Here is a 24063-nt window from a genome sequence, read left to right on the forward strand (position 1 = left end):
GTAATTTTAAAAAATTATATAAAATTTAAAAATACAAAAAGTATTTTAAAATTGATTTGGCATAACTTCAGTGTCACATATTATCACACTTTAACATAATCCAAATTTAGGGACTAAATTAGAAAAATCTGTCAAAATTTGAGACTAATGTTGACAAAAAAGTTTATGAACCAAAATTGAAAAATATTACCAAGTCCAGGGACTTAAATGTTATAAAGTTACCCAAATAGAGATGAGTTCAGCCCAATAGAAAAATGAGCCTTGTTAAAGGAAATGCTCTATGATCTCTCCACTTATTTCAGTGATTTGAGGTTGTCCTTGTTTCGCTACAATTTTTTTTTTTTATTTTCCACCTTCAATTATAGCTCTCTCCGGATTAGAATTTGTACAAAAAAAAAAAAAAGCTTAACATTTTCAGATCCAACTCATTACTCTCTTCAAAGGACCAAAAAGAAGATGGCTTCAACATTCAGCGGCGATGAAACTGCTCCTTTCTTCGGCTTCTTGGGTGCTGCTGCTGCCCTCGTTTTCTCTTGTAAGCAAAAAAAAAAAAAAAGAATAATCAAATGACCTTTCTATGATTTTGGGAGTTTGGGTTTTGATCCAATGTTTCACAGGTATGGGAGCAGCTTATGGTACAGCGAAAAGTGGTGTTGGTGTAGCATCAATGGGTGTAATGAGACCGGAGCTGGTGATGAAATCGATCGTCCCGGTGGTAATGGCTGGTGTGCTGGGTATTTATGGTTTAATCATCGCTGTTATAATCAGTACTGGGATTAACCCAAAGGCTAAATCGTATTACCTTTTCGATGGGTATGCTCATTTATCTTCTGGTTTAGCTTGTGGACTTGCTGGTCTTTCTGCTGGTATGGCTATTGGAATTGTAGGTGATGCTGGTGTTAGGTACTTGCTTTTTTTGAATCTTTGATTAAATGATTCAGTTTATGTTTTAGTTGGTTTATGGTTTATGGTCGTATCAGTTTTGTTGCATTATTTTTATGTAGAATGTTGGTATTATTATATCTAGGGCCTTGATGTTTTTGTGTGGATGATCATAAGTTGAGCTTTTTTGTATTTATATTACCTTCGTTAACCCCCTAAATTGAAGTAGGGTCTGGTTTAGGCCTTGAACTCAATTTATCCCCTTAAATTAGTGCTATATGTTTTTTTTAGGGAGAGGGGGGGGTTCAAATTATGGTTTTGGTCTCTCTACCATTCTCAAAGTTGTGATTTAGTCCTTGTATGTTAATTTTGGCATAACTTGATACCTCTATTTTTATAACGTCATTAGTTACTCAAAAAATTTATTTACCATGGATGATCACAAGTAGAGCTTTTTCTATTTATATTACCTTTGTTAACCCTGCAAATTAATTGGTTTTTGCTTAGATGCAGCTTTGGAGAAATTGAAGTGGGGTCTGGTTTAGGCCTTGAACTGAATTTATCCCCTTAAAACTAGTGCTGTGTTATTTTTTTTGGTCAAATTATGGTTTTGGTGCATCTACCATGCTCAAATTTGGGATTTATCCTTGTTGGTTAATTTTGGCATACCTTGATCCCTCTATTTTTATAATTAGTTAGTCAAAATTAAAAACAGTAACTATTTTCAATTAAAATATTGACTAGGTTTTTTCTCAAAAAGCCCTTTTCTAATTCATCATTTTGACACTATTTCTTTCATGTGTCAGCAATTTAATTATTTGGACTAAATAATGGCATTATAAAAGTAAAGAGACCAAATTATGTGAAATAAAGTACATGTGCTAAATCTGATATTTGAGTAGAGGGACCAAACCCATAATTTGATCCTTATTTTTCGTTTTGTTTAAGTTGAATTGATTAGTACCGTTGTTGATGATTTTTTTATTTTTTATTTTGCATTATTTTTGCAAGTATTATCACTCTTGAACTCTTGTCTTATTGTGTAATTTGTAAAGCTAATGCAGAAATTGAGATGCTGTAATGGTCCTTATGATTGTTGAGAAAGAAAAATGAAGCGTAATTTAATCATTATTCTCGTTATATATCCCTTAAGCTAGTGCTATATGTTATTTTTCATTTTGTTTAAGTTGATATTCATTAGTTCTGGTATTGAGGATTTGTTGCTTATTTTTGCAAGTAGTGTTACTTTGAAACTAATCTTTATGACTGTTGTTGATGATGATATTCGTTAAACTAGTGCTATATTTCATTTTGTTTCATATCCCTTAAACTAATCTATACTTTTGTTTTGTAATACCTTAAACTGGTGCTATATTTCATTTGTTTAAGATGATATTCATTATGACCGTTGTTGATTATTTGTTGCTTTATTGTTGCAAATAGTATAACTTTGAAACTCATCTTATCATGGAATTGGATTTTGTAGAGCTAATGCACAAATTGAGTTGCTGTTAGGGTACTTAAGAATTACTATTTGTTTAGGACTAAAAGATGAATGTATTTTAAGAATTATTATTGTTTTCTATCCCTTAAACTAGTACTATATCACTCTTGGGTTTGTATGCTAATAGTCATTTCGTTTAAGTTTATATTCATTACCACTATCGTTGCTTTACTTTTGTAATCGATATCATTTTGAAACTCCTATCTTATCGTGTAATTGGGTTTTGAAGAGCTAATGCACATTGAGTTGCTGTTAGGGTACTTATGAATTATGATTGTTCGAGAAGGAAAGATGAACGTATTATAAGAATTTTTATCTTATCTATCTGTTAAACAAGTGCTATAATTCATTTTGTTTAAGATGATATTCGTTATGACCGTTGTTGATGATTTGTTGCTTTACTGTTGCAAATAGTATAACTTTGAAACTCGTCCTATCGTGTAATTGGATTTTGTAGAGCTAATGCACAAATTGAAATGCTGTTAGGGTACTCGTGAATTATGATTGTTTGAGAAGGAGCAATGTGTAGTTTAAGAATTATTATTGCTTTCTATCCCTTAAACTAGTGCTATATCACTGTCGGGTTTGCATGCTAATAGTCATTTTCTTTAAGTCGATATTCATTACTACTATCGTTGCTTTACTTTTGCAATCTGTATTAACTTCGAAACTCCTATCATATTGTGTAATTGGATTTTTTTTGGAGAAGGAAAGATGAATTTATTTTAAAATTTATTATTGTTTCATATCCCTTAAACCAGTGCTATATCACCGTCGGGTTTGTATGCTACTATTCATATTGTTGTTTGTTAATTGTTACTACTACCATACTTTGAAACTCGTCTTATTATTTAAAATTGGATTTTGCAGAGCTAACGCACAACAGCCAAAGCTTTTTGTTGGGATGATCCTCATTCTTATCTTTGCCGAGGCATTGGCACTATATGGCTTGATCGTCGGCATTATTCTCTCATCCAGAGCTGGTCAGTCACGAGCCGAGTGATAGAGAAGGCCTAATTACTCAGTGTGACTCTCATATCACTGGCCGTGGTTTACCGAAAGAATTTGTTCCATATATTATTTTGTTTTGCTGGTTAGAAGTATATAATATAAGTTTTGCTCATAAAAGTATTTGTCTACAGCCTTTGAGATTTTCTGCAGATTGAAAAAATTCAAAGGGGCTGATGATTATAGATTAGAGATATATAAATTAGATGGTCCAATAAAAATTGTAGTTTTGTTTTTATTAAATTATGTACTTGGGGATCCAATTTGGAACCTTGTAGACTTGGTGCTTGCATTAGTTCTTCATTTGCTGGTGTTATCTTTTCATTGTTTCTTAGATGCTGGAGTTTGGATTGTATATTAAATCTTGGTTGGTAAAGTTGTTTATCTACTTAATTCTTAATCGGTTCATTTCAATTCGATTACTTGTCTAACTTGAGCTTTTAAACTAGTCGACTTAGATTTTTAAGAAATAACTTGGGGCTCCACTATGGTGTTGGGTTACTGTTTTGTGGTGACTCCGCCATAGTTGACTCCTCCGACAATGTGAAAGGGGGTGGTGGTTCGAACATTGAGAAGCCTCTCTATGCTGGTCGTTGGCTTCTTCTTGCCGGGCACCACTCTCTGTATATGCTTTTTATGCTTTTTATGTTTTTCTTTGGTTGTATATGCTTTTGGTATGGTCTTGAAGGGGCTGGTGGCTAAGTGCTGTTTTGGGATGAAGCCAGAATATTACTTTAGGGAGTTAAAAATTAATTATAAATTATTGGGAGGTCAATTTATATTAATACGTAATTTCATAAAAATTTAAAAGAATTAAATGACAAATCTACTATCTGGGGAAGCCCAAGTCCACTGATTGCTGACCCCTATGCCTTCGTCCCTGTGCTGTCAATGGCTTCTCATTGTTGGGGTTGATTGTGTTAGTACCCCTTTCGGCTTTTGGTATGCTACTTGAGTTGTTTTGGCGACCCTTCATGCTTTTGTCACAAGTTTCGGTTCCAATCTTCAAACAACAGCAAGGAAGGATCGACGTATTAAGGGGAACCATGTTCAAACTAATGGCTGACGCCCACTCGGGCTTTGATCTATCCCATGCTGTCATGGCTGAAACCGAAAGCCTGTTGACAAAAACCTCTTTCAGCCCTTGGGGCTACACTGTTTATGAACTCGTATTTCATTTAATAAGAAATTCGATATCCCTTAATCAAAATTTTGTTCCCAATTTAAGAATCCTGAGTATTACCACAAATCTGATTATATATAACACATAATCAAAACGGTTTCATTGTTAGAGAAGCCTCATTGGGTAAATACAACTGCCATTGCCTTTTCTAACTTTATTATCACATTGAATGTTGGGTAGTGGGTAAAAGGTAAAAAAGTGTGTACATGATATGTTATAGGGCCACCTTTTGACAGTGACAATTCAACCAAGAGAACAAGTAAAAATTAAAAAAGTGAGTAAAAAGTAAGTCACAGAGGTGCAGAGTACAGCAGGCTACACACTGCACATGCTAGTTAATAGCTTATCCTTCTTGTATTATTGATTGAGTTCTTGGGACTTGATTGAAGGGGACCTACTATCTTATTTACAACACCCATTTTCACTCTCTTGGTAATTTTATTTTGGTCAACTTCTGCTATAAATTTATGTATTTGTACTTTTGGTTTGATTATTTTTAGTTTTGTATGTTTTTATTTTAAAATTTTAGTGGTTAAATTCATGAATTAATCATTTTTAAATTTCAATTATTGAAAAATCTTATTAATTTAAATTTCAAATTAATCTAATTAGATTGTTAAAACAAACAGGTAAAAATATTATGAAAGGTTTTATTCTTAGAATGAGAATCAAATTTTATTATTTGTACATTATATTAAAAAGCTGTTAAAATTTTCATCCAATTTTATTATTAAAATGAGGTACACATTCTATCAACCAATTTAGTTTTTAACAGTAAAATTGATGGTTTAATGTATAAGAATTAATTTACTCATTTTTTGAGTAAAAAAAGACAATATGCAATTTGACTCTTAATACAAAAGCTTCCACGATACTTTTACTGCAATTTAAACTATCAAATTTAAACTTGAACTCGAAAATGATATGTTGATACTTTTTTTATGAGCCTAGATGCAAATAAATATAAATAGTTCAGATTAATGAGCAAGCTAGCCAAAATAAGAGAAATATATCGAAGGCTTAGTAACTTATACACATAATGGGATAAACCTCAAAAGTCTCGTAAGGGACTTTCGTATTTTCTCAAAGTTTTTACGAGTTTTTTTTTTCAGCTCAAGTAATTAATATAAAATGAATAAAGAATCCAACAACTCTAATTTTTCGAAGAGATGCTTATGCTCAAAAGTCAAAATTAAGTATATACCTAAATAACACCGAGTAAGAAACATAAAATTTTTTAATCTAACGTATAAAAATTTAAACTCAAATAAACAACTCGAAATAATATGAAGTTGAGGTAAAACTTAAATGATTCGAACAACTTGAGTGGATTAAAATTTTGAGAATGACTACTAAGGTAAGGTTAGAAGAAGGGAAAGTGTTAGAAGTGATGAGGGATTTGAATGGTGGGGTTAGTTTGGTACCATAACTCTCGAACTCCCAACCTGTAAGTCTATTACACAATTGTTCCCGTCGGGTTTTTTACCTAATTAGGATAGAAAAAGAAAATTTATTGAAATAGTATGTCAGAAAAAAAATTTACCAAAATAGGTTACTTTTTCATTGGAGTCTATTTGGTAGGCGTCAATGAATAAAATAATAATATTTTTTTTGATTAAAATATAATTTATACTTTTCCGGGTTAGTATATAACCCGTATAATACATAGTATTGGCGCATATCTGGAAGGCGCCAATGGTGGTGCCTATTTAGGAGGCGCCAATGGTGGTGCCTATTTGGGAGGCGCCAATGGTGAACAAAATATTGTGAATTTTTCCCAAATTACTAACAAATTAATTATAAAATAATTACAATATTCATACAAAAATTACAATATTACAATATATCCCACATTATAATATTCATACAAAATTACAATATTACAATATTCATACAAAAAATTGCAATATTCATACAAAATTATAATATTACAATATTCATACAACATTACAATATTCATAAAAAATTATAATATTCATACAAAATTACAATATTACAATATTCATACAAAAAATTACAATATTCATACAAAATTACAAAATTACAATATTCATACAAAATTATAATATTACAATATTCATTCAAAAAAATAATATTCATACAAAATTACAAAATTACAATATTCATACAAAAAATTGCAATATTCATACAAAACTATAATATTACAATATTCATACAAAAATTTATAATATTCATACAAAATTACAATATTCATACAAAAATTACTAATCCAAAACTATAAATACAAATTTAATTATAAAATAATTACAATATTCATACAACATTACAATATTTATAAAAAATTATAATATTCATACAAAAATTTAAAATATTCATACAAAATTCTAATCTAAACTATAAACACTAAATATAGATAATTTATAATTAATAATTAATAATTAATAAAAAATTCACAATATTTTCTAAAATATATCCTAAAAATTCACAAACTATAAACCTTTTAAATTATAAACAAAATTATTTATTAAAAAATACATTACCATTGGCGCTCTCCATCAGGCTCCTTCATTGGCGCCTACTTGAGAGGCGCCACCCGACCGACCCGTATTTTGACCGTATTTTTTCAAAAAATATTAAAAAATATAAAATTATATTTTATAAAAAAATTTTATTATTATTTTATTCATTGGCGCCTACCAAATAGACTCCAATGAAAAAGTAACCTATTTTGGTAATTTTTTTTCTGACATCCTATTTCAGTATTTTTTTTTTTCTATCCTATTTGGGTAAAAAACCCTGTTCCCGTCATTACAGTACAATTTACACTGTTCCGGTGGGACCCAATACGTCATCAGAAGTTGCCCACGTGCCAGTCAAACAGAACAATAAGAATCCGACGTGGCATTAAAAATCTAAAACTATTTTGAGCGAAATAATTTTGTCTGAAAAACGTCAAAATTCCGACAATTTCAGGCAACTTATTCTGTCCTGACGCCAACTTCGCCTTTTCCCAATAACTCATTTAACGGCTACTTTCTCCTCTCCTCTCCCATCCCTTTTTCTTTTTTCTTTGCCTTGCCACGTGGCCTTTTCAGGTTAGACGTTATATACTTTTGGCGGGAGGTTACCTGCTGGGTCCTCAAACGGCGCCGTTTCGTCACCTTTACTTAATTGCCAACTTATATTAAAAATGTGTATTCAATCGACAAAATAAACACATTATTTTCAAATAAATCGATTAAAATTTGTAACTTTAAATTACATTTGATGATCCGGGTCCAGGTATTTATTGTCTTAAATATGGTCCAAATTTAAGTTACACTAGTCTTGTTATTTTTAAAACTTTATTTTCTTGTAATTCACGAAAATTGAAAAAAAAGGGAAATTCAACTAATCTAACCAGAAATTCTCCAATTTAATACAACACAATGATGAAGAATGACTTTTTTTAGCCAAGTCATTCTATTGTTAAAAAGCTAAAAATAAAAATTTCAAGCTGGTGAGTGTAGAGAGGTCGGATCAGCTGAAGATGGAACTTCTGCTCCAACCCTACACCCTTCCAACATAAAAACAATATCAGCCATGGCTGGTCTATCAAGTGGTTCAGGTGCAGTACAAAGGAGTCCAACTTTAACGCCTAACAAGAACTCTTCCCACTCACTTGATTCAGGGTCCAACTCCAGCAACCCTGGCTCCAGCAACTCTGAGATTTGTCCTTTTTCCAATTGTTTTTTCACCCATTTCACAATATCTTCTTCATCTTGGCTAAACATCACTGGTTTTCTTCCCGTGAGTATTTCGAGCAATACGATCCCAAAGCTATAAACATCGGCTTCTTTAGATGGTCGTCCCGTTAGAGCTGCTTCCGGTGCTACGTAGCCTAAAGAACCAACCGCGGTTGATGATGTTGAAGCTTCCGTTGGGGTTGCCATTATGAGTTTCTCGAGTCCAAACTCGGATAAATGAGCTTCGAAATCGGCGTCAAAGAGGACGTTTTGCGGCTTAATGTCACCGTGAAGTATCGACAACGAGTGCAAAAACGATAGGCCACGAGCGATGCCGAGGGCAATAAGATGAAGCATTGGCCAATTCAACATATGTCCATCTTGGTGAGATGCTTCTTGGAGGAGTGTAGCTAAGTTTCCATTAGGCATGTAGTCATAAACAAGGAGTCGTAAATCAGGCGGTCCGGCATAGTATCCTCGGAGAACCGTTATGTTCCGATGCTTTACCTTACCTAACATTTCAGCTTCCTTTTTAAAATTAGCTTCATCGATCGTTCCATCAACAAGACGACGGATCGATAACACCATCCCGTCTTGAAACGTAGCCTTGAAAACAAGTCCGTATCGTCCCCTACTCAACACATTTTCCTCATCGAATTGCCTCGTCGCTTCTAACGTTTCCGCTAATGTTATCTTGTTATTGAACATAACTAGTTTCGGACCACCATTTTCACCACTTCCACGACTTCGATCTGCTCCCGAACTAGCACTACCCGTACTCCGCTTCTTCTCTCCGGTCATCCACCTCTTCCACCACCGTAGAAGACTGTAAATGTAACCGCAACAAAACATGACAAATAGCCCAATACCACCAACGACCATAGCAATCAACAAAATCAGCTTCCTCTGTTTCTTTTTTCTCACATTTTTACAGCCATTATTCAATGGCTTACCACATAAATTTTCATTCATTGAAAATATAGAACTATCATTGAATAAAGAACCTAATCCACTTGGAATCTCACCTTCAAGATTATTTCTAGATAAATTCAAGTACTTCAAATTAGACATGTTTGAAAATGAATCTGGTATGTTACCTGTAAGACGATTTCCATCTAAAAGTAAAGTAATCATCAAAGAACAATTGGATATTTCTTCTGGGATTTCACCATTTAACTTGTTAGAACCCAAATCAAGCTCTTTTAAACGAGACAACCGAGAGAAATCCGCCGTTACATTGCCGATCAATCGATTCGAACGAAGCTGAATCACTTGAAGCTGAGAACAATTACCAAGCTCCGACGGGACCAAACCGGAAATTCGATTATACGACAGTGAAAGCACCATTAATGAATGAAGAAATCCAAAAGTTTCTGGAATTTGACCTGTGAACACATTACAGCTGAGATTCAAGTATTGCAAACCAACCAAGCTGCTAAAACCTTCGGGGATATCACCGGATAATTTGTTTTCGTTTAAAGCAACGATCTGCAAATTTGGTAACCCGAAAAGCTCAATAGGTAATTCACCGGAAAGTTGCTGCTTACTTAAATCAAGGGATGTTAATTTCATTAAAGACCCAATATTCCCAGGAATTTTCCCGGAAAATCCACAAGCACTTAAGTTTAAAACCACCAAGCTTGATAAATCGGAAACCCCATTCGGAATTTGGCCAGAAAATTTGTTGTGACTAAGGTTTAAAATGGATAAATTACCCAACCGGAGTATATCTTCCGGTACAGTTCCGGTCAAGTTATTTCCACTCAAGTTCAACGTTCCGAGTCCTGAAATGTTACCAAACCCGACAGGAATTGAACCTGAGAACAAATTTCCGGCCAAAGATAGGCTTTTTAACGTCTTTATTTGGGTTAAAAAGACCGGTAAGTTGCCGGAGAACCGGTTTCCTTCAAAATCAACGACCTTTAACGAACGGCATTGTAGGAGTTGACTCGGAACTGAACCGCTTAGCGAGTTGTTGGCTACTCTAAGCTCTTGTAAGTTTAAAAGGTTGCCAATTTCGACCGGTAATGAACCGGTGAAGAAGTTTCCAGAAATATCTAATATTTTTAACGTGGTCAAACTGGTCAACCAAGATGGAAAACCGCCATGGATGTGATTCTCGTGAAGGTCCAAAACCTCCATAGCCGGCGCCGCAAAGCAACTTCCATTATTTCGTGGCTTAATGACTCCAGTGAACTCATTGAATCCAAGCTCCACGATCTTCAACGACACCGTTTTATTCCCCGACGGTTTACAGAAAACGGTTTCCGGTACCGGACCGGAAAGTCCGTTACGAGATAGAGCAAGCACTTGAAGATTCGGAACGGCGACGATGCTTCCCGGAAGTAGCCCTTTAAGCATATTGTCTTCAACGCTTAAATGTATCAACGAATAACAGTTCGCTATAGCCGACGGTAAAGTTCCGTACAACTGATTCGAGTCGAGCCAGAGGTATTGTAAATGTTGGAAGTTACCAATACTCGCCGGAACTTCACCGGAAAAGCGGTTGTATGAGAAGTTGATGAGTCGTAGTTGAGAATCAGCCGAGAAATTCGACGGCATTTCACCGGAGAAATCGTTTGAAGATAAATCGACGTAGCGGAGAGACGGTTGAATAACGGCGGCGATCTTACCGGAGAGATAATTATGAGCCACATTAAGGATTTGTAAATTCGTGAGGTTAAAAACAGAAGCGGGGAGGTTACCGGTGAACGAGTTGTACTGGAAGTAAACGGCGCGTAAAAGAGTGCACTGAGAGAGCGCGTCGGGGATAGAGCCGTTAAAGTTGTTAGAATGAAGACTGAGTTTCCTTAGCTCACGTAACTCGCATAACCGATCAGTAAGTCGACCACCGAGTTGAAGTCGAGGTAAGCGTAGCTCGAAGACACGGCGGTTGTAACAAACAACACCTCGCCAGTCACAGGGAGCCGACGGCGTGGACTCATCCCAACCATCGAGAACGCCGAAAGGGTCACTGAAAACGCTCCGTTTGAATGACGTCAGGGCTTGGATCTCTGATAAAGTGACGGTGCTGTGATGCTGAGCGGAACAAAATGGGATGACGAGGTTGAAGGTGAAGAGGGTAAGGAAGAAGAAGATGATTGCATTAGCCGTTATTTCCATAGAGAAACAAAAAAGAAAAAGAAACAGAGTTTGGGTATGGGATTATGGGGAAGTGGGAGAGCTTTAGAAAGGTGGGAATGGTGGAAGTACAGAGGGAGCGTGTGCTACCACTCAGTGACTGTAAAGATTGGAACTTGATGGAAACGACGCCATACGTTGCACAACAAAGGTGACTTCTTTCTTTTTATTTATTTTCCATTTTTCCACACTTTTTTAAAACCCACTGCTTACATCCATTTAATTATTATTTAATTTTATTTTTTATTATTAATTACCTACAGTAAAAAATTAAAGCACCCAAAATCGCACCAATGGTTAAACAAATCAAATTATCGTTTTTAATTTGATTGGTTGGTTGATTTAATTAAATAAAAGCATAAAAACTTAAAAATAAAAATAATCGATTTAACCGATTCAAGCAATTCATAAATCAATCAATCTAACCATTCACTTTAAATTAATATTTCGATTTATTCTCGATTTAACTAGTTCAATCCATCGCTTCAATTTAATTATAGACTTTTCTTTAAAGGCACTAATTTCTAATTCTTTATATTCCTAAAAGAGGAGGCAAAATGAAAAGGGCTTCTTTTAGCATTTAAAACACTTTTAATTGCTATAAACATAAATTATATACTTAGAAGAAAAAAAGTCAAAAGTTGATTTTAGTCCATATTGTACTGCATTTGAAGGTTTGGATTAAGGTATAATATTAGAAATAAATGAATAATAAAAGAGTAAATTATTTATAAATTTTATTTTGAATCACTTAATTATGAAATATTACAATATGATCACTTAACTATTTAACTATTTCTTTTTTTGGTCACCGATCGTTAAATTATTAATAAAAATTAACTGGGCAACTTTTTAAGTTGGTATAATAATAACTTTGACCCTTAACATTTATATATTGTGTCAATTGAGTCTTAGTTCTAAACAAAATTTAACCCTTAATATTTACACATTGTATAATTTGGTATTTTTGCAATCTTGTTTTTTTCTTTTGTGACGTTGAGGTTAATTTTAAAAATGGTAAAAGAATGAGAAAAACTAAGAATTATTATCTTGAATTTTGGGGTGTTTTCATTTTAGTATATTTTGATAAAATTTAGCCGATAAAATTGTTTTTTAGCTTTTTAGGTAAAAGGGTTACAAAGAAAATAAAGCGCAAAGAAGACCAAATCACACAATGTATAAATGTTGATGGTTAAAGTTGCTATTATATCAATTTCAAAGTTATCATTGTCATCAATCATTTAACAATTGGTGACAAAAAAATCAAAATCAAATAGTTGAGTGACCATTTTATAATTTTTATAGTTAAAAATCAAAAAATTACCAATAGTTGGGTAACTACCAATTTATCATAATAAAATTGTTCTCGATTATGGTACATAAAACTAAAATATCAAATTGAATATAGGTATGAAACAAAAACTACTACACGAACATTGAAACGTGCTAGATTTATATTTTCAAATATTTTTTATCGGTGATTTTCAATATCTGAAAGATATAATGATCTCAATTAAATATAAAGTCGAATTGGAGTAATACTTCATATAGAAAATAAACTCTTTCAATATTATTATTATTTTCATTGAAATCCCAAACTAATTAAAAAATCAAACTCCTCATCCCTCCACACAACAAAATTGATTTGTTTTAAAATTAATTTGCTTTTGGTCCCTGTTTTCAGGTCCCTGGGTCTTAAAATCTGCAAAAATCAAAGTTTGACAATGCAGAAAACACGCAGCCAATCATTATCATAAAGAATATTATTAATGCATGTTTTAAGATAAGATGCTTCCTTCATTCATTGTTAATTTATCAAAAAGAACCATTTAATTAAGGGTAAATTAAAAAAAATAGTCATACGTTTTAATCACTTACGTTATCGTTTTGTTACGAAGTGGTCACTCTATCGTTAAACTCCGTTACCTCCCTAACGGCAGTCCTACGTGGCGGTCTAAATCGGTTTTAAATGCCAACTTAGATGTCTAATTTGTTGGGATGAAAATATGTTTTTAATTAAATAAATATAAATTGGGCTGTCACGTAGGACATCCAAGTTGGCATTTAAAACCCATTTGGACTGCCACGTAAGACTGCCGTTAGGGAGGTAACGGAGTTTAACGATAGAGTGACCACTTCGTAACAAAACCATAACGTAAGTGGCTAAAATGTAATATTTCAAATATAAATGACTAAAATATAATCCGAGACAAACAAAAGTGACTATTTTTATAGTTTACCCTTTAATTAATAATTAGCTAACTTAAGTTGATTTCCGAACTTCAAAAATGTTTTAATCGTGTTCTTAAAGTGTCAATCAAGTTATTCCGCTTTTAGTAATTAATTTAGAAGTTAAATATTAACTCAAATCTAATATGGAGTATAAATATGTACTGACCGTAAGAATAGTTTAGATTTGACATATTAAAAAATAATTTTCTTAACACGTTAGATTCAAGTTATGCATATAATAAACACAAATGTTTCTAAAATTTGACCTATATTTGTAAAAAATAGCAAACACAAAGACACAAATTAAATATATGTATATATTATTTCTCAAAAAAAAGTACATATATTCAATAATGGCAGACTGCATTATTGGCCTGTGTTGTGAAAGAAATTGTGATAATTTGAATTGAGCCCAACTCTATCTTTTTAATTTATAATTTTTTATAAAATTAAACATTTTAAAATAATAAAAATACCTTAAAATTTTTATACATTTCTTTTTCAAAAATTAAAACACAAAATTAATGTACAAGATTTTGAAAATTTATAAAATAATGTAAAAAATTAAATTATCATATTTTAAAAAAAATCGAACCCAACCGAATTATGGGATAAATTGGGATGAAAAATGTGTGACTACCCATATGCTTTTTCCGAGGGCTTTCCGTTGGGAGATGACCCACTTCTTTGCTTCAAAGGTGCCCACCTTTCTTCCAAACGTGGCTCGGCCTGAGGGCCCATTTTTAGAATTTGTTTTTTTTCTTAAACCACCTTTTTCTTTTATATATTTCAGTAATATTTTAATCTCGAATCATTTTGAGTTTAGATTATTTTTGGCTTTTAAGATAGTCCGAGTATTTTTTTAGTGAAGAGAAATAAAAACAGTTTGATTACATTAAATCAAGCCAGACAAAAGCATTATCTATTTTATTAAAATATAAAACCGTTGAATTGGTTTGTATCTAAATCTATTTTTCTACTCGTTAATGGATGTCAATTCATCGTACTAATTGTTAAACCATTGGTTTGAGTTTGCTAGCGAACTCAAGAAAACCTTAATGAAAAATCCAACCTGATTTGCTCTAAAACTTGATTTAAGAGGGGAAAAAAACTGCTCTACAACAGGAGAAAACATCCGATCAGTTTGACTAGCTCGGTTATAAAAAAACCAGTATAATCAATCGACCCCATACATTAGCTGACCGATTGGTTGGTTCGACACCAAGTTCAATTATTGCAGTAACTTCTCTTTAACATACCAAGACCCTGTGTCACAGGCCTAGACACCTTTGGATGGCTTGCTCACAAGCATACCGTGACACCTGCACCTGCCTGAGACGGCATAAAACAATATGAACATATTGATACATATATATATCATCCAGTTCAGTTTCAAGTTTGAGGAGGATATAATTCCCATAGTGCAACAGTCGTGTCTTCCGATGTGGAGGCCATTAGCTTGCGGTTGGTCGAATACGACACAGAGTTACACAGCAAGGGTAGATAATTTCATTTTCGACTTTAGTACAACATGATACAATAACATGGAATAATTAATGCGAGTGAAGAATAGCATGATACATGCGGAGTTATAAATACGGGAGTTATAGCCCGTCAGATCATGAACACATTGAATGAGGTCACAGCAGATGGATTAAAAGAACAAATAAAATGTCCGAATTTTAGCCTCGTAAATCTTTCATCATACCCTAGCGTGGTGATATTTCAGAATTGCCAGAGGATTTCCTTTGCGATAATTGTATATTCGAACTCTGCAGCCATGAGTGAAGTTAAAAAAGCAAGTTAATAGCAACCCTTTGCAGATAATCTGAGATCGAACTACATGGTTTCCCCTAGAGCAACTAAAATTGCAAATTAAATCGAGTAATCGAGATTCACTTTGAGGATGAACGCCTGAAGAGCATCCGAAATATAGATGATTCAGGAATTTAAAAAGAGGATGCAAGGTGGATACAAACCTATGGTCCCAGCCAGCAGTTGCAGCAATTTTAGAATCAGGCCGAGTTGCAGTGCTCGATATGCCTGGCCTTTCCAGACTAATTTCTTTCTTAACAACGCAAGAACCCTACATGAAGAATAACATGATAAGACGCATAAGAGAAAATAGCGTGATTTATGCTTTATGCTCTGTGAAGCCAGAACTATGGTTAAGCAAAGGACTCTACCGGCCCTTTTATCGTATTAAAGGATTCAAAGGAATCCACTTTTTGTTTGCCTCTATCATGATGGAGACTAAGATTAATGCGAAAAAACATGCTCGCAAAGCTAGCACTATGGTTCATCCAATGTCACTCTTTGACATTACTGGATCCGCAAAAGCATTCAAATGCAAATAATCGTAAATAAACACCATAGGATCAATTTGGCTAACGATTTTGAACAAAAATGCATTGGTCATAACTAAAAGAAGGCTGCTAGAGGGGTTGCGATATATCTTGTTAGCAACCAGTTCATAGGGGGGTTTCAACGAGAATTACCGTGGGATAATCTAAATTGTAAAGTACAATCTTGTCATCTGCTGCCCCGGAGATACCTCCATTGCATGATCCATCAATGCATAAACTTAGAACTGTGTAGAGAATAAGAATAAAACATATTTTATGAAGAAAAAGAAATTAGTGAAGGAAGAATAAGATGAAGCCTAATACATGAGGAGTCTCCCATATTCTGGGTGGCACACCTGGCTCTGAATGGAACTTCACAGAAGTTAGAGGAACCCCAGGATACAGTATATCCCACCAAAGAATCGAACCATCTTCATAACTAGCAAATAAATCAAGTAAATCCCTAAGTGAGAATATCTTAGATAACTACTCCAAAAGTCGCCACCATATCAAAAGTCAAAACCTCTAACTCAACCCTTTTTTGGAACACTAATTCCACAATTTGAAGAGCATGAATCTAAAAACAATAATTCTTTTATTTTATTTAAAAAACTTACAAACATGTCTCTTTATCGGAAGTCATTTTAACTAGTCAATCAGCAAATTGATTGAAAATCCGAGATAAAACATAGGAGAAAACTTAGTGGAAAACATTTCCAATCAGTAGACCACCCAGTTAGGTGGGTAGTTTCATCTCCTAGTATAAATGGCTATCCTATCAATTAGTTTATTTTCATTTCTACTGATAAAAGAACAGGAAAGAAAATGACCTGGATTGAGAAAATTTCGAATAAAATCTCAGGCATCAACTATGGCACCATTTGAATCACGGCACACCATCACAATACCTGCCATGGGATTATCCCAGAGATGCATCACAATTAATTTTAATGATTCTCTCTTCGGCTCTTTTTGTCAACTATTAGCGTTGCTTATTCATCAACTACTCGGATTTAAATCATTCGTTGCTTTAGTAAGATTATTATCATTTGTGTTTAACACTCGGATTCATGTAGTTTTTAGTTCAATGATTTTTAATTACGTTTTATTTATGTTCAAGTTTGAAAAGTTCAAGTTAATGAATCATATAGAGTTGGATATAGGTTTAGATTAATCAAAGTAAAATTTTGAATTCGGATCAAAATTAATAGATGACCGAAATGACACAGTGATGGAGAATCAATATAATCATATAATAATATTCACCAACTCTTGATTTATATAATGTTTAATTCACTATCCAAATTTATTATTTTATTCATTACAATATAAAAAAGATAATTTAAGTACCAAAAGAAATTTAACTACGATTTTAAATAAGTCTTAGCAATCACTTGTAGAAATTTTCAAAAGAAATTTTGATTAAAGCACCGGTCTTTATATGAAAAAAAAAGAATTTATGAGATTATTTAATATTAAATTTTATTAGTAAAAATCGTATATCTTAATGAATTAAATTATAATAGATTTTTCACAACAATTGAATTTATAAAATGGAAGCGTCACATTGGCATAGATTATAATATCTCTTCCCCACACTGATTTCTATTTTAAGATTCAAACCCTGCCAATAGGATATGGTTGATAATTTTTTGGTACATGATCAAACGTCACGTACCTCTGTTCTAACTCAACATCAACACTAATTTATTAAGTAAATTCAACTATCTCAAGATTTTAAAATTACCTCAATAGAATTAAGCATGTTGTGATTAATCAAATAAAAACTCCATTCCATTATTACATTCTTTGGCAATTCACACATAAAATACAACAATAAGAATTTATAGTAAAAAATAAAATACAACAAATTGAATCTATTACTAAAAAGTCTGGTCAATGTGCAGCTCCCAATTTAGAAATTGAGATGATTTCATTTCACCACCACCCTGCAAAGTATATATATATATATCAATCTATATAGTGTATGTGTCACAATCCGCCCATGAGCAAGGTCTCGTTAAGCCTGCAGGTGACCGGAGCTAAAGTTTTATCCGTAATATGTTGTGCTGCTCTCTACCTTCTTCTATAACAGAGGAGGAATGACATTTTTCCAGCTGCTGGATCTTCGGGTTACGGATCGGGGCAAGATACTGAGTCCAACTACTTCCTTGGGTGCTTGACTTGGTTCCACAAGACCCAATAACTTGGCTACCAGAGCTGCACTTTCCTTCACATGTCCCATGTCTTGTGTGTTTGTCCATAAACGGCGGGCTAACTGTGAGCTCCTCTGCTTTGTGTTCAACCCAATTCCCCACTTCTTGTATAGTTCCTCTCTCTGTTTTTTCGAGAACTTCTTCTGTATTTGCTTGTATAACATTCTTCTCTCACGCATCAAATCCTTTGCACTGTCACCATTAAACCAATTACTTTATATTCAATCAGGTCTAAAAGGTTGTTTCCATATTTCAAGTCAGAATTTTTTTAGGAATTGAAATTAATTATATACTTTTACGAGAGCTAAAATGTAATTTTACCCTATATTGACTTATATCTTTATGGTTTTCAAAAGGACTAAATTAAAATTCTAGCATTTTTAGGAGAGAAAACTATAATTTTATCATAACTTAATATTTTATAAATTTAAGGGTTTAAAGAAGCAATTTCTCATTAGGGTGCCCCGGACCCTGCAGCACCCCTCCCTTGGCCCCTAGTGCATAATCTAGACATATGAATTGGGTATGGTTTGTTCTAAGTTAAAGTTGTTTTCGGTTGGAATTTGATGTTATTATTTTTAGTTAGGTAATTATAGGTTCTCTTTATTTTGAATTTGAGTTATTTAAGATATTTGTTTAAATTATTTTGAGCTTAGATATTATTTTAATATATTTTATGTCCATTTTATGGTCTAAGTTATGAAGTTTAGTTATCTGTTTTAACAATGTTGTTTTCAAGGTTTGACACGGTTTTATTTTTGGAGTGCAATATACATTATAATTGCAGCTAACACTTTTTGGTTAAGTTTGAATTAATTTGAATTTGAGCTGACTGATTCAAATCATTGAATTCAATTAAATCAAGTCGATCGAATTTGAATTTGAGTTAATAAAGACGAATTTCAGATTCATACAAGAGTTTGACAAGTTTAAATAAGGCTAAATGTGCATTGTTATGTTCAACTAAGAGAATCGTAAATTATAAATGTCAAGTTGACTTTTTAAAATTAGATAAATTTGAGTTCGTGTTGATTAGGATGAATTTTTAAGTTCGAACAAGTGTATGATAAATATGGCCAAATGTGCGGGGTTATGTTCAATTAAGGGAATCTTAAATCATAATTTATGATTCAACTAAACTAAATAGAATTTGAGTAGGAATTAATTCAATTGAATTTTTTGAGTTAGAGTTTTTGGTTTAAGTAGAGATAAATGTGCATTACACTACTTGTATGTAAGAGAATCTTAGAAATTTTACCTTGAAGCAGCTGTGTCAATTGGACTATCTTTCCAACCATTTCTTCCCAATGAAGACATTGAGTTCTTCAAAAAAGACAATCTTCTGAGCTCTACCTCCATATACACAGAATCAGAAGGATCACCTTTGAAAAGCAAGATGAAATAGGTTCTGTGGATTAATGGTACGTTGCATTTATCCCAAAGCTCGATTATCGTTCTCTGCAGATTCTCGAATTCTTCAGGCCAACTCGAGTGCAGTTTCGTAGAATGGTTAGTTTCCTGTGAGTTCTCAGTCTTGGTTTCAGGTACCTACCATCAAACATATGTTAGTAGCTAAACAACAAAGCATTGCAGCATGTATTCATTTTGAAGTAGAAAAAAATGGAGAAAAGGAAGGAAATATTCATCACCAAATTCTTATCAATTTGCTTTTCTTGACATGTTTTTGTGTCACTACCACCTTCGGAAAAATCAATGGAGAAGGAAGTTCTTCTCTTGGAACCACTAGCAAATGATTTCCATGGTCGAGGAGGAAAATTGACTTCACTACAGGTTTCTTCCACATCAATATCTTTTACACTTTGTTCTTCAGTGGAACCACTAGTAATAGAAGCTTGAGAGTTACATCTAGACATCTTTGCATTTCTGTTATCGTCTTTCGAGTTAGAAAGCTTTTGAGAAAGGGTTTTAGCTCTTTCGATGAAGTCCTTTTCAGCTTCTGTGAAAGTGGGTACGGTTTCATTCTGTTGTGATTTCTCGAACCTAGGTGAAGATGGCATTGTCGTGACGATCGCCTTACAGCTTCTGCTCCTACTCATGCTACTAGCGGAGCTAGCTGCATCTAATAAAGCAGGTGAATCCCCCATAATGTGATACCTAACAAGGAACTTAATGGTCTTTTGTAGTTCCTGTACTTTTTGTTTCAATGCCTCACAAGTTTCATCTTTATTAACATGACTTGATCGTAAATCTTCTACATTTTCCTTTGGATTACTGGACAAGTCATCACCTTCCTGCTTTTCGATACTCGGTTCTGTCTCGGTTAGGGATACTTTTCCTTGCTCTTCCTCAGGATCAGCTGATAAATTATCAGCTTCGATTTCCTTGATAACAGCATCCTTCGTGGCCGGTTTTCTATCTTCCACATGATCGGTCCATAACTCATTGGTTTCAACGGTTGGTTTCCCTTCATTGTTCTCAGGATTCAAAGAGGCAACTTTTTCTTTTTCATTCATCTCAATACTCGAATCTTCGAATTCAATGCATCGAACTTCCTTGCAGTTATCTTCGAACTTTTCATCTATTTTTTGAGCAACCTTGTCCCAACCCTTGCTTGGATCAGGCTCAACGAACTTCGTAGTGATGCCATCGAGATGACATTCCTCTTCAGAGTTCTCTGGATGCCCATCATATTGGTTGTTGTTGTTGGTTATAGGCACACTAGGTGTAACAATATCCTTATGATTGCTGTAATCAACCGTACATGGAACATTGGTCACTTCTGACGAATTCGATGAATATTCTCCACTCTTTAGCATTTGAACTTCTCTAACCGACAGAAGCAAATTCTCAACTCGAGATTGAGCTAGATCACGTTGTCGAGTCAATTCTTCAATCTCTTTGGCCATCTGTAGATTCTCAAACAGAGAAAAAGCAAGGTTTAACATGTGTAAATCGTGTATGTTATGACATGTTCTTATTTTCCTGCGTTGAACATACAAGTTCCTGCAATCACCTGCTCAATGAGTAGCTCTTTTTCTCTTAGCAAGCTAGCAGTATCACGTTTGACTGGAGCTGATCCCAAGCTCTTCATTTCATTCTCCAGTTTAGCCAATTCTCTTTGCAATTGCTTTACTAATGCCTTATCTGACATAACTAAATTGACCTGTGCATTAGTTGTTACCTCTTTAGCACAACTCGCAAATGAGAGAGTGTTTCTCGATTGCTCGACATGACTGCGGTCGGGACTCATAGTGCAAATGATGGCTGTTCTGGCATTGCCTCCTAAGGCATTCTGGAGTATGCGTGTTAGCTTAGAGTCTCTGTAAGGTACATGGCTATTTCTTCCCTTGCTGCAAAATATAGTGCCTTGTAAAATGGTCATAAACAATATTATGCTGTGTATATGAGTTAAAGATGCCAAAATTGAAGAAAAAAAGAAAGCTGTTCAACCTTAGTTTGCGAATCACAGTTCCGAGAGTTAATAAACTCCGATTTATGTGGCAGCCTTCTTTCAATCTTGTACCAGCAGATAAGGTCTGAGAGGCACGCTCACTTCCAGCTAAATCAACAAAGTTCTGTATAAGAAACCCCAAGTTAAATTTCATTACTTATTCAACTTACAACACAACTGCCTTAGTGTTTTAAGAAGGTAATTGTATTATACCACGGAAGCTGAAAGAATGCTTGAATTTTCGGCTCCGGCATATTCACGAGCTGAGCTTTCAATCGTCTGCAAATAACATCATTAAATGTAGCTGTAAGGCTAGCACAACATTGATAAAGAAGGTTTATAGTCAAGTACAGGATGCCTACCAGCCGTAAAATCTGATGCGATCTCGAGCTAGTTTCGTTCAAAGCGGTCTCTCCTATCTGCCTTTGAGCTGTGCAAACATGTATGCCAAAATGCATATAAAAATGCCATCCAGTGAAACAAAAGAAAATGAGACAAGATCAATGGTGTTTTAGAAACACTTCACCTTCACATATAGAAAGGAGCTCCTCAAGATGGTCCTTGTCTCTTAGAGTCTCCTCGGCTAGTCTCTCCACAACGGTTCCCCTCTGTGAATGGAAAAAAACGGTATCAGTATTGGTAAGGTAATGCTCATGCGGAAAGGCGACCGGAAAGGTTAAAGAAGGGAAAAAGAAATTTGACCTCTGGATCATCTAGGAGTCTGAGTGGGGTACTATCCAAGCTAAGGAGATCTCTCACAGCTTCATTATAAATCTCCATGGCAGAGAATTTCACCACAAATTCTCTTTCTTTATGCTAAGATATTGATCAGAACAAAAATGTTATTTTCCTACATTATAGTAAGAAAAAAAGTGATCCCAAAGTTTATCATTTTACCTTTTCAATGTAATCATATATATCTGCTACTGCATATTCAGTGATTCCCCTCATTGTATATGTCTTTCCACTACTTGTTTGCCCATATGCAAATATGCTTGCTGAAGGTAAAAAAAAGAAAAAACCCATCACTAAAAACATCCATTTTATTAAATAGTTATACATACCATGAAATAGAAACAAAGATTACTTACAATTGATGCCATTTAGTACTGAAAGTGCAATGTGTTTAGCTCCTTCATCATATACTTGTTTCGTAGGGCAGTCACAGTCATATACTCTGTCTATTCACAATAAAATTGAGAAGATTACCATGATTAGAAGACAATCTCAATTCCAAATATTGTTTCACAATGAAAAGACAAGCAAATTATGTTTACTATGTTAACAAAATGGATAAAAAAACAGGGGAAATGCGTACCAAATGTGTAAGCGGCAGGGAACATAGAGCGTTCAGGCAAGCTATTCTTGAAAATAATGGTGTCATTGTTAATGCATTCCCAATCAGATTTTCTCTCTTTATCGTTCAATGGCCTTATTCTAACAGAAACGAAAATTTTCTCTCCTGGCCCTTGAAATTCTGAATCTTCAATCATTGTTCCCAGTTTCTCTCTTATCCTAACCCTTTTTTTTTTGTTCTTTTTCACAAAAATATAATCAAATTTTCAATGCCATCTAAACCTGCCTAAAAAGATCCTTCAAACGCACTGTATCCTCGAAGCCTTTTTCGCTGTAGTTTAAAAAATGGAATCTCGAGACGAATTACAAATACTTGTATGTTCCATTCAACCTACCAAATTAAAAAAAAAAAAAAGAGAAAACGTAAGAATTAATGTTAAATGAGAAACAATTTCAAAATTCGAACATCAAAAAAGAAATTAATGCGATTTAAACAATCCTCTTACCTTGGAGCTTCTTCAATTCAAGCAACAAAAAGCGAGGAGAAATCACCCCAGAACCAGAATTCGCGTTGTTTCCTCTTCTTCTAAGCCTTTGCTGTACTTCAAAACATGAAATCTCGAGTCAAATTTCAAATACTTGTATGTTCCATTGATCTACGTAAGAATTATACATTTACGTTAATTCGAAATGAGAAACAATTTCAAAAATTCGAAACAAAATTAATGCGATTCAAACAATCCTCACACCTTCTAGCTTCTATTCAAGCATACAAAAGCAAAGAGAAATCACCTTAGAACCAGAAATCGCGTCGTTTCCTCTGCTTCGAAGCCTTCTTTTTCGGGCCTTCTAGCTTCTATTCAAGCATACAAAAGCAAAGAGAAATCATCTTAGAACCAGAAATCGCATCGTTTCCTCTGCTTCGAAGCCTTATTTTTCTCGGGGCTGCACTTCAGAAACATGAAATCTCGAGTCAAATTTTCAAATACTTGTATATTCCATTGGTCCTACCAATTTCCAAATCAAAACGTATAAATTATACATCTACATTAATGCCGAACGAGAAACAATATCAAAAGTTCAAATATAAAATAAATAAATAAAACGAAGAAATCAATGCAATTCAAACAAATCCTCTCAACTTCAAGCTTCAATTCA

The 24063-nt window shown here is 33.8% G+C and overlaps 4 protein-coding genes across 4 annotated transcripts; 1 reads left to right on the top strand and 3 right to left on the bottom strand.

Moving 5' to 3' along the window:
- The first annotated feature begins 301 nt into the window (after window positions 1–301).
- LOC105772357 (V-type proton ATPase subunit c2) lies at window positions 302–3697 on the top strand. The gene is made up of 3 exons (XM_052632512.1): window positions 302–535; window positions 618–903; window positions 3257–3697. Exons 1-3 carry the CDS (start codon window positions 457–459, stop codon window positions 3387–3389), a joined length of 498 nt encoding a protein of 165 aa, XP_052488472.1. The 5' UTR covers window positions 302–456; the 3' UTR covers window positions 3390–3697.
- Window positions 3698–7906: 4209 nt separating this feature from the next.
- On the bottom strand, window positions 7907–11551 carry LOC105772351 (probable LRR receptor-like serine/threonine-protein kinase At4g36180). The gene has a single exon (XM_012593636.2). It carries the CDS (start codon window positions 11384–11386, stop codon window positions 8030–8032), a length of 3357 nt encoding a protein of 1118 aa, XP_012449090.1. The 5' UTR covers window positions 11387–11551; the 3' UTR covers window positions 7907–8029.
- Window positions 11552–15122: 3571 nt separating this feature from the next.
- On the bottom strand, window positions 15123–16624 carry LOC105772358 (protein DECREASED SIZE EXCLUSION LIMIT 1). Its single transcript, XM_052632609.1, has 5 exons — window positions 16599–16624; window positions 16338–16420; window positions 16135–16226; window positions 15616–15722; window positions 15123–15408 (listed from the first exon to the last, which is right to left on the bottom strand). The coding sequence occupies exons 1-5, from the start codon at window positions 16622–16624 to the stop codon at window positions 15339–15341; spliced, it is 378 nt and encodes a 125-aa protein (XP_052488569.1). The 3' UTR covers window positions 15123–15338.
- A 1153-nt stretch (window positions 16625–17777) lies between these two features.
- Window positions 17778–23844, bottom strand: LOC105774764 (kinesin-like protein KIN-7F). The gene is made up of 14 exons (XM_012597342.2): window positions 23698–23844; window positions 23412–23502; window positions 22928–23296; window positions 22701–22790; window positions 22507–22607; window positions 22312–22425; window positions 22136–22217; window positions 21972–22039; window positions 21823–21888; window positions 21609–21733; window positions 21172–21508; window positions 19847–21064; window positions 19456–19745; window positions 17778–18389 (listed from the first exon to the last, which is right to left on the bottom strand). Exons 3-14 carry the CDS (start codon window positions 23100–23102, stop codon window positions 18068–18070), a joined length of 2988 nt encoding a protein of 995 aa, XP_012452796.1. The 5' UTR covers window positions 23103–23296; window positions 23412–23502; window positions 23698–23844; the 3' UTR covers window positions 17778–18067.
- Window positions 23845–24063: the final 219 nt, after the last annotated feature.

Source organism: Gossypium raimondii, chromosome 6 (genome assembly GCF_025698545.1).
Source record: "Gossypium raimondii isolate GPD5lz chromosome 6, ASM2569854v1, whole genome shotgun sequence".
NCBI classification, from domain to species: domain Eukaryota; kingdom Viridiplantae; phylum Streptophyta; class Magnoliopsida; order Malvales; family Malvaceae; genus Gossypium; species Gossypium raimondii.